General features: G+C 34.4%; 1 protein-coding gene across 1 annotated transcript; it reads left to right on the forward strand.

Annotated features, from left to right (window-relative positions):
* Window positions 1-8,837, forward strand: LOC110707263 (putative elongation factor TypA-like SVR3, chloroplastic). The gene is made up of 14 exons (XM_021885279.1): window positions 1-352; window positions 1,036-1,145; window positions 1,255-1,458; window positions 3,100-3,276; window positions 3,756-3,908; window positions 4,364-4,453; window positions 4,570-4,704; window positions 4,830-4,946; window positions 5,146-5,297; window positions 5,381-5,465; window positions 6,950-7,044; window positions 7,544-7,709; window positions 7,896-8,091; window positions 8,302-8,837. The coding sequence occupies exons 1-14, from the start codon at window positions 103-105 to the stop codon at window positions 8,433-8,435; spliced, it is 2,064 nt and encodes a 687-aa protein (XP_021740971.1). The 5' UTR covers window positions 1-102; the 3' UTR covers window positions 8,436-8,837.
* Window positions 8,838-10,887: the final 2,050 nt, after the last annotated feature.

Consider the following 10,887-nt stretch of genomic DNA (forward strand, 5'->3'; position numbering starts at 1 on the left):
CATTTCCCTCCTTTCATTCTTCTCCTTCAACTCTCACTCTATCTCTCCATAATATTCCTTCGCAAAAAGAGGAGAGAGAAAGAGAGAGTAAGAAGAAGAAAAATGGAGTCTGCAATTACTATCTGTAATCACAATTCTCTTGCATTTTCTCTCTCTAGAAACCCTAGTTCTTCAACGAAGACTGCTGCGAAGATTGCTTCATTATCATCTAAATTGTCTAATCAATTGCTTAATTGTAGTGCTTTATCTTCGTCTTCTTTGTCGAAGAAATCATCGTTTTCTCATGTTATACAGCGTTCTAATGGAGGTTCTGTTCGGTGTTCTGTTGCTGAAACTGCTTCTACACCTTCTGGTAACTCGTTTCTTATCAATTTTGAGTATTTTTGAAGTTTTTTGTTTAATAATTGTGCTGTTTTGGAGTTAATTAGAATGAATAAATTTGATATTAGATTGATTATTGCTTTATTAGTCTATTGTGTGTAATTTTGGTTTTAGAAAGGTAATTAGCTGATTATTGCTGTTTTTGAAGTATTTAAAGTGTATAATTTTGGTTAGAGAATGTTGATTGAATGATTATTGCTTTATTAGAGTAAATTTAAGTGTATACTTTTGATTTTAGAATGGATTGTGATAATTCGTGCACTATAGTAAAACAGTCGCGGCAATATACTTCGTTGACGATAATGCATCTTTCCTTGACGGAGGAAAAAAAGTTGTTTAACTTTGTTAAGTTGACACAGTAGTTATTGAGTTCATGTTAGTATGTTACAGTACGAAGTTATGAACCATACTATGCTGTTCACGGTTTGTGAATAAAAAGATGGGTGTCAAGGGGTCATGTATGCTAAGGATTAATGTGCAGTTTCTAATTTTAATCAATATAAATGCCACATTGATTATTTGGTTGCACGATGTGTTGTGCTTGTGTTGTATATTTGTAATGTTGTGTGCTAAATTCTTCAATAAGCACTTTCGTATTTGTGGCAAATGTTGTTATTCAAGTTTCCAATGCTTCTTGTCATGATGCTTTTCCAGAGAAAAAGGGCCAGTTGATGAGGAGAAACGACATTAGGAACATAGCTATTGTTGCTCATGTAGATCATGGGAAGACAACTTTAGTTGACTCTATGCTGAAACAAGCAAAGGTGAGGATGAAAATAAGCTAAAGAGTATTCATTTCAGTTAATTTGGCTTTGTCTCATATAGTTGCTTCAATCACTTTTCTTATGCACTCTGCTTAACTATCATTTCCAGGTGTTCCGTGACAACCAGTTTGTACAAGAGAGGATAATGGACTCTAATGATCTTGAACGTGAAAGGGGAATCACCATACTCAGTAAAAACACATCAATCGCATATAAAGATACCAAAATCAACATCATAGATACTCCAGGACATTCTGATTTTGGAGGTGAAGTAGAACGCATATTGAATATGGTTGAAGGTGTTCTTTTAGTGGTAAATCTCATATACCTTTTATAATGACATGTATTTGCTTGCTTTAGCGTTACCTAATATGGTTACCCAACCCCCTCTGCAAACCATGATCTGGAATGTGCATACTATAACATAATACGTGTCACAATTGTTGAATTTACACTTGGGAGTTAATGTGTTCACATACTGATCATCCAACCCCCTCTGGAAACCAAGATCTGGAATGTGCATACTATAACATGGTACGTGGCACAATTGTTGAATTTTACACTTGTGGAGTTAATGTGTTCACATACTTATTCCATGTAACAAACTGTATAAAGCTTCTGGCAACACTAATGCGTACCTTTTGTATTACATAAGATTCCCCAAACTCAATATTTGATTTACCATGTGTTGCTATGAAATTGCCAGCCATGCATTGCTCACAAGAACATTGAGATAATGGCTGAATAGCTCGGTGAAATTGTTGCTTGATTGTTTGCATGCCCCATCTCTTGCTAGGTTTTCCTGTTTAAAACTGTGTGCACCACATCTAACAAATATACTTCTTTGAAACATATCCATCATTCAATCTTTTCTATATTATATAGGCTCAGTCAACTTTGTGAAAAGTTTGATGTAATGATCAAATTGCCATTGTTAAAAACTTTTCATTTGTAAAAGAAATTTTTAAAATTGATGCTTTTGCTCCGTTGATCAAACTTTAGATCAGAATTTGTCTTCTTTAGTACACTTCTGAGTTCTGACTAACTGAAGGGGTATGCAAAACTGTAAATGGAAGATTCACATGCTCTTCCCAATCTATCCCCTCAATTGTTGCTCAGTGCTCACATGTTCCTTATGTACAATTATGGTTCTGTATGTCTCTATCTTATTTGTAATTGCTTTCAATTGTCATTATCACAGTCTTATTAAAAATAGGATATTTGAAATTGTAAAAGTAATGTTGCCTGCAGCTTCTTATCTGAAAAAATGAGGCTGTATACACATAATCTCTCATGCCTTGCATTAGGCAGGGATCTGGTGAGAGGCAGTGAGGTACTAGAGAATTTTACTTCATAATTATTAATTTATGATCTTGTAAGTGCAAGTCAACCATTCTTGTTAATCAGTCTTTTATTTTTCCTCATAATCTCGATGACTCAAACATCTGATATAGGTGAATGAATATCCAAGCAGCTCTGATTTTTCAATGAGTATAATGTTCCTTGAATCCTTGTACATCCTAGATTTATGTGTCAAAATATGTAATGTCTGTTATGTAGAGTTACTTTAACTGTTGCACTTTTCACTTACTTCCTCCGTTCTTTTTTAGTTGACATGTTTCTTTTATCATGTTTGTCAATGCACAAATTCAACGATTAATATCTCTATTATCATTATAAAAAGTGTTGATATCGTGAAAATATACGCTGAAACAATTCTAACAAGTTCCCACTTGATTATTTTTTATCATAACTATAAATCACAAAAACTCGTCAAAGTAGAATTTGTGAATAATGGCAAAAGTCAAAACTTGTCAACTAAAAAAAGTGGAGGATTTTTTTTTTTTTTTTTTTTTTTTTTTTTTTTTTTTTTTTTTAAGGATCCTATGCCACAGAGAAGATATCCGTTATGCGGAGTTATTTTTAACTGTTGCACTTCTCACTTCTTGTTTAGGTGGATTCTGTTGAGGGTCCGATGCCACAAACAAGGTTTGTTCTGAAGAAGGCTTTAGAATTTGGACATGCTGTTGTGGTGGTGGTTAATAAAATAGATAGACCATCTGCTCGTCCTGATTACGTCATCAATTCTACATTTGAACTTTTCATCGAATTAAATGCAACCGATGAACAGGTTAGTTTTCTTAGATATTAGATGCCTTTCTGTAAATATTTATGGTCTAGTGTGTCTTCTCCTGTATTGAAGTAAGGGTCAACTGGAAGCCCTATCTGTAATTGCAGAGATTTGGCTGCACACATTTGACTGATCTGACCCTTAGCCTACTCAGAAAGAGATCTCTTAGTTTTATTTGGATTATGACATTGTTGTTGTTTCTATGGCTTCTTGTATACTGTCTAGTCATAAAATTGTGAACCATTGATAATATTGCTCCTTTAAAGAAAAGTTGCCTGTTTATTAATTTAATTATTTATTTATTTTACCAGTAACTATGATCATATTCATGACTAAGGCTAAATAAGCTAGATTCAAGACCCAGTACTTCTACAGATGCGTAGAGTCTGGTCAATTCTGCTATTGACTGCAGTGATTTTACAATTTATCATGTATTATCCTGAGACTAACCTGATGTTTTTCTTACTGTTAATTTGCAGTGTGATTTTCAAGTAGTATATGCAAGTGGCATCAAGGGGAAGGCTGGACTCTCTCCTGACAAATTGGCAGATGATTTGGGACCCCTTTTCGAGTCTGTAATCAGATGTATCCCTGGGCCACGTATTGAAAAAGATGGTGCCTTACAAATGCTTGTTAGTGGTTGTTCCTTACATCTGGTTCTGGCATTATATTCATGTTGCTCTTTTTTATGATCTGGTGATAGTAAGACCAACTCCATCATAAGAGTATAGCTGGTTGTTAGGGGGAAGTGATTATGATCTTTAGGATTAGAGTTTGTTGGTTTTCTTCACCTTTTAGTCAAAATATTACCTCTGGAAAGAACTTAGTGTATAGAAATCTATAGTATGAAACATCTCATTTCATAGCAACATGCAATTGCAGCTTATACATTATTCTCCTATTCTTTGATTTGTCCAGCACAATGTCCTTCAGGGGAATGTTCTTTAGTGGGTAGTAATTTTGTTATCCTTTCATTTCCTCTTTCCTTAATTTATCTGTGATTCTCATATCTTTGGTTTTTTTGTTTGTCTGCTTCTTCTTTGTACCCACCCACCTTAACAGTATGTATTTTTCCTGACATGAATAGGTTACAAATATAGAGTACGATGAGCACAAAGGGAGAATAGCAATTGGACGCTTGCATGCAGGTGCTCTTGAAAGGGGAAAGGATGTCAAGGTAAGACTTGCAAGATTGGGTATCATTTTACATTTTTATCCCACAATTGTTTCTGAGTATTGCCTTAGGGAAAGAATAGTAGGTATGGAAAACATAGCTAATACTTTTGTGTTCAGGTATGCACGTCAGAAGATTCATGTAGATATGCACGAGTAAGTGAGCTTTTTGTTTATGAGAAATTCCTTAGGGCTCCTGTGGACTCTGTAGAAGCAGGAGATATATGCGCTGTTTGTGGAATTGGAGATATTCAGGTGAGATTTCATTCGTTTGCTGGATTTTACTTCAAGTATGACTTACGAGACTTGCAGAATTGTTGAATGTAGTTTCTCTCTTGTTATAATTTGTTTTTTGATCCCAGTTTCCATGTTTTCTGTAGATTGGAGAGACGATTGCTGATAAAGCTTTTGGGAAACCTTTGCCTGCAATAAAGGTCGAGGAGCCAACTGTGAAGATGTCATTCTCAATCAACACTTCTCCGTTTGTGGGTCGTGAGGTATGTATCATGACTGGTGCAGAGGAAATTCTCCTTGAATATGTGATTCAGCACATTGGAAGTTTTGACACTTTCTTTTCAGACTGGAATGAAATTTCATGAGTCTTTTCTAGCTCATACTAAATTGATATGTATTGACTAAATCTTTTAATATGTTTGCAATGGTTACAGCATTAAAGTACCTTTTTTTCCTCCTTAGGGAAAATATGTAACAAGTAGAAACCTCAGGGATCGACTCTATCGGGAGCTTGAGAGAAACTTGGCAATGAGAGTTGAAGATGGGGAAACTTCTGACACTTTCATGGTTAGTGGGAGAGGAACTCTGCACATTACCATACTGATTGAGAACATGTAAGACACTTGTGTTTTATTTTATTCTTTTCATATCCTAAAACTGTAGAGCTCTTATTTGACTTGTACAATGCTTTGTATAGGAGAAGAGAAGGATATGAGTTCATGGTTGGTCCCCCCAAAGTTATTAGCAAAAAGGTGGATGACAAGCTGCATGAACCTTTTGAGGTAATTATCCAGCTGCCAGCACATGTCTTTCTAGTTCTCTTTCTTTTTTTTTTTCCTTTTCCTTCCTCTCTTCTAGCAGTTAAAGAAATACATGAGCAGCAAAGAGTTGCAAGGCTATAAATTAAGGAAACAGAAGTACAAATCTGAAGAAAATTATAATATATCATGAGTTATTTTCATAATTTGAAACTAAAGACAATGTTGTCAAATTTGCTCAGCTGAAGTCATAACATATGGCCTTATGAACATGTACTCTTATACCTTACTATGTTCACTGCTTTATAGGACTTGTCATCTTGTCACATTTTGTTTTGCTTTAGTCTCTGAGAAAATGTGGATGAATGTCATTAATTCAGTGATAATACTCTAATTCTCTGAATCATGTTGCTCTGTTGTGATCCTTCTTATATGCATTGAAGTGTATGCAGTTACTGAGATGGTACTGATTGTTTTGAAAGCTCCTAGGCATTATGCACTTTTGATTTTTGGAATTGAAGACTTTAAATTTAGCAAACTGTAACATTAACCCTGCACAAATCCATGTACTACCTCCGTTAACAGTTAGTTGCAACGATTTGACATAAAGTAGAGAGGAAAAATGTCCCATCGTTGCAACTAACTGTTAACGGAGGTAGTATTTATTTTTGAAGAACCCACTCTCTGATTGTTAAAAACCACCCCTTGTGTCATGGGAGGTTGAGCTCTATCTCCTTGGCAGCTACCCATCCTAGAACTACTTTTGATTTAGCATGCTGTTCTGCAAAGTATCTTAATATCTGGACTTATAAAGAGGAAAGTAACACTTGCTGATCCATTAGTATCATCAAGTCTTTTGAGTACTTTTTAACTATGGTCTTGCTGTGAGGTCACTGAGGTGCACTCCTGCTTTTGATCTATATTTCCTTAATGCCATTGGCTATCATCAATCCATGTTCAAACATCATTTGTCCTTTCCCTTGGCACTTCCATTTTTAGGCATATCTTGCTGTTTTGGGTCTCTGATGCCATTTTAAGTTCTAAATCTCTTATTTGTCTGCAATTAATTGCCAAATGTTATATACTGGACTAAATTGACCTCACAAAAAAATGCAACTCTTTGTAGCACATTTTGCTCCATCAATCAACTCTTGAAAACCTTTTCTGTCACCCATCTTAGAACCACTCCAAACTGAGCACGTCTGTCCTACTATGAATTCTGAGTTTTTTGCTTCCTGTTGCAATTTGATGCTGAAAGGGCTTGCAGAAGTGCACTACGGAATGTCTTTAGCTGTTAAATTAAGAACTTGAAGTTAATAAAGTTATGTGCTTGAATTCACTGAACATTTTGCTATTATAATTTTAAAAAGCAAGTCAGTCATCACCTACCTTGCAGAGGAATATGCCTAGTATATACTCTGGTTCTTGGATAAGATGAATGTGTGATGGTGGATAAAAAGTTATGCTACTCAGTGCCTGATAAACAGTTCTGTAAACTCATGCTGTAGATTGCAACAGTGGAGGTACCAGAAGAACATATGGGCGCTGTTGTTGAACTTTTGGGTAAAAGACGTGGACAAATGTTTAATATGGAGAATTTTGGGTACGTGACTGCTTTTTTGCTGTTATCCTGATATTTTCTATTTCTAACTTTGTTGCTACTATCCTGTGATTCATGTCTATGGATTAGTGATCACATGACTCCTTGACAGTTAGTTCCTTTGTGTTTTTGTTTAGTTCCACAATTTTGATTTCTATGGTTTCCAATACTTAATGTTGATCTTTAAATTTCAAAACTATCCATTGGTAAAATTTGAAATTCTTGTAGGACCATTCCTAGTTGTAGCTTATCTGTTAATGCACAAATTATGTTCTTGTGGAAAGACTTCTATTTTAGCAAGCACACCTGTGTTCAGTTATGATATGATATTTTCTCGTCAAAAAAAAAAGTTATGATATGATATCTGCCAAAAATTTTGGTGTTATAGCTTGAAGGAAGTTTAAGTTGCTGTTGACTTTGTTGGATTATTCATATTAGCTGCTAGAATTTTTTTCAGTTGTTTGTGCAATGACATTCGTCTTCGACTTTGTTTTTACCCCAGGTCTGAAGGAACAACAGTATTGAGATATAAAATACCAACCCGTGGTCTTTTGGGATTGCGAAATGCAATTTTAACTGCTTCTCGGGGCACTGCAATCCTGAACACAATATTTGAAGGTTATGAACCTTGGGCTGGTGAAATCAGTACTCGTGATCAGGGTTCACTGGTAATTTCTTTTGGTTTTTCAGTCATTGGATGATGCATATATGGCATCTAAATGAACGCTAATCTTATTGCTTTAGAATTCAAAAGAGCTCTTTAACCACTGAAACCTTGAACAAGCAGCACTTGTTTTGACTCCAACATGTGTTCATTCAGTTTGACAAGCTCTGTTTAACTTGTGTTGAGCTAGGTTGCATTTGAAGATGGTACTAGTACATCTTATGCCCTCGCTAGTTCACAAGAGAGAGGCAAGATGTTTATTGCTCCTGGAGTAGATGTTTACAAAGGTCAGATTGTTGGTATCCATCAGAGACCTGGTGATCTATCACTGAACGTGTGCAAGAAGAAGGCAGCAACAAACGTTCGTTCAAACAAAGAACAGACGGGTAAACTCCTAGAGTTTTCTTTTTCTCCTTCGACTTCATAAATCAAATGGATCATTAGATTCCACAATCCATTAGAAATGCTAAACTAATTCATTCAGAACATATATTTCATATAACTGCTGTCTTTAGATTCATTTGCATCTATTAGTCATTGAACCTTCTAACTTTTTAAATCCTCTCCTTGCCCCCCTTTCCAATTTTTGTACACAGTGGTTCTCGATACACCAATTGATTACAGTCTTGATGACTGTATAGAATACATTCAGGAGGATGAACTTGTGGAGGTCACTCCATTAAGTATCCGAATGTGCAAGAATCCAAAGTTTGCAAAGAAAGGGAGGTGAAGCTAAGTATCATCTGCTCCTCGAAGTCTACCTGGGAAAATATTGCAATATAATGCTATGCTACAGATGAATATAAGGTTTTGGTTCAAAAACAATGATTGAGTTTGAGGTTAACATCAAATTTATATAATGCAAATATTTCGACAAAATCTGAGGAAGGACATCAGGAACGTAAAATATAACAATTTGGATATACGGAGTACCATATTGTTTTTCGCCTGAAGGCAGGCGAAACAAAGTCAGCAACATCAACAGTTGTTCTAGTGATCTTTTTGGCGCTGATGTATATTAATACAGATATTCATATATGTATTACTACAGATCAAACAGTACATTGCTGATTGTTACCAAAAAATAATTCTTCCATTTTAGTATATGATGGCCAATTTCGATTGTTGGATACGTATCTGCCTGCCACTTTAGCTCCTGTCTATTTATCTTGGTCGGTTGTGATTGTAGTAATGTATGGTTCGCGGGGTCGCTAAAGTTTTCAAGTGATAGTTGTGTGACTACTTTATCAATTTTTTTTTTTTTTTTTTCGGTGTTCGAGAGCTATAAGGGCATGCGATGAGAATCGATCCCAACATCTCTTGAAACCGGGAGGGAAGCTCTAATCACTTGATATATCTAAGAGTCTAGTGCACACATTCTACATATTTGTACCTTTTTATTTAATATTATGGTTATATTTTTGTGAGAAATGAAGAGGTATTCCCTCCATTTCAAATTAACTGCAACAACTTAATTAAATGACTAGCATACATTTTTTCTTCTTTTTTTTTATTTTATTTTTTATTTTACTCGGTAACATTTATATTTAGTATATTAATAAAATAGTTATAGTCAAAATTAGTACTTTAAGAGTTTCACAAATTTTGCAATATACACTTTTAAAGAAAATAAATCTCTCTCCTCAAATGCTCAATTTGTCGATGATAATTGCTGCTTTAATTAATTTTTGCAAGTTGCAATCACATAGATAAGTTTATATTCTTGTTTTTTTTCCCTTTACCCACTACATATAACCTTGTGCTCTCCTCCTATGTTGCAATATTAATGATAGTGTATAATTAAAATGATGCGATTATTCTGAAATAGAGGGACTAAGAATGGTTTGTATTTAATTATGAAGACTAAATACATCAATAAGCTTCATGAGTATGTCATATTAGATGATTTAAGTAGATAACTGAGAAAAATGTTTTTCAGTATCAATATAAAGAAGCAAATGACAAATCGGATGATCGATTAGGCAAAACATGCAAGTAGAAGAATTGCTTTTCAATCATTTTTCGGTTGGCAGTTATAATTCATCATATACAAGTCCTTTGGAATTAGGACTTTGGCTAATACCACACATGCGCAAAAATTAATTGCTAATAATACCATTGATGTGATCATGTGGAGTGACTTAAATTTTAATTATTTTTTTTGGGAGTGTGCTAAATGTTAGAGATATGAGATATCGAAAAATATATGTGTGATATATTTCCCGTAGATATAATTAGGAGAATAATATATTTAGGATATTAATGTTAAGATATCATTTAGTGAATATTGTATATCTTTAGGATATATATATATAGTTATGAGTATAATTTGTAAGAAGATTGTTTACTATCTTATGTTCGTAGGTTTTTGTATAAATACTCTACCTATTGATGAATAATAATCAAGCCATTTTATTATCTCTTTCACCTTTACCCCAAATTTGTCATGGTATTAGAGCAGGTTAGACATTAGGATCGTTCACAAAATTTTGCCTCTATCGTTGGGTTGAAAATTAAACCCACCGGTGGGATGAACCTTTCGTCAAAACTATAGATTAAAATAATAAAAAAAAAATAAAAAAAAAAATAAAAAAGACTTCCGCATATTAATTTATTTTTTATATTTTATATTGTTTAATGTTGATTAATCAATGAAGAACGTGAGTGGTTGATTGCTAGTGATTTATGATGTCTTGAGGAAAAGATGAAACAAAGGCATCGATAAATTATTATAAAAAAAAAAAAAAAAAGTTTTTCGGCTCTTTTGTATGGTGAGACAAGATATATTGGTTCTCCTTGTGCCATGAGACGGGGTTTGTGATATGATTCGAGCATGATTTTGCGCTTTGGATATGACTTTGGTTTTACTATTAAACAAAACCAATAAGACATTTGAGTGTGGTTTGCTCTGAAAAACCAATGTTCTATTTGAGCTCGGTTTTGCTAAGGAAAAACCAAAATACAACGAGTTCGAGAAGAAGAGACATTCTCGTTGTAATTTTATTTTTGCAGGTTCGAAAATAATGACGTTCCTGCTTGGTTGATGATTAAGGGGTTCAAAAAGCTAAACGTTCTCATCATTCAAGAAAATAAAATGAAGGCGACATCACCAGAGTAGTGACTCTAGACTTCAACAAGGTGAAGAATTTCCAACCGCAACTTTCATGTTACCGTCGTTACGA

Source organism: Chenopodium quinoa, unplaced genomic scaffold, assembly GCF_001683475.1.
Source record: "Chenopodium quinoa cultivar QQ74 unplaced genomic scaffold, ASM168347v1, whole genome shotgun sequence".
NCBI lineage: Eukaryota > Viridiplantae > Streptophyta > Magnoliopsida > Caryophyllales > Amaranthaceae > Chenopodium > Chenopodium quinoa.

What these genes read in the sequence shown, in the direction of transcription:
- LOC110707263 (XM_021885279.1), top strand. Translation starts at nt 103, where the DNA reads ATGGAGTCTGCAATTACTATCTGTAATCACAATTCTCTTGCATTTTCT. An exon ending in TTGAAGGTGTTCTTTTAGTG is followed by an intron (nt 1,459 to 3,099) that starts GTAAATCTCATA and finishes CTTCTTGTTTAG; the next exon opens with GTGGATTCTGTTGAGGGTCC. An exon ending in ACCATACTGATTGAGAACAT is followed by an intron (nt 5,298 to 5,380) that starts GTAAGACACTTG and finishes TGCTTTGTATAG; the next exon opens with GAGAAGAGAAGGATATGAGT.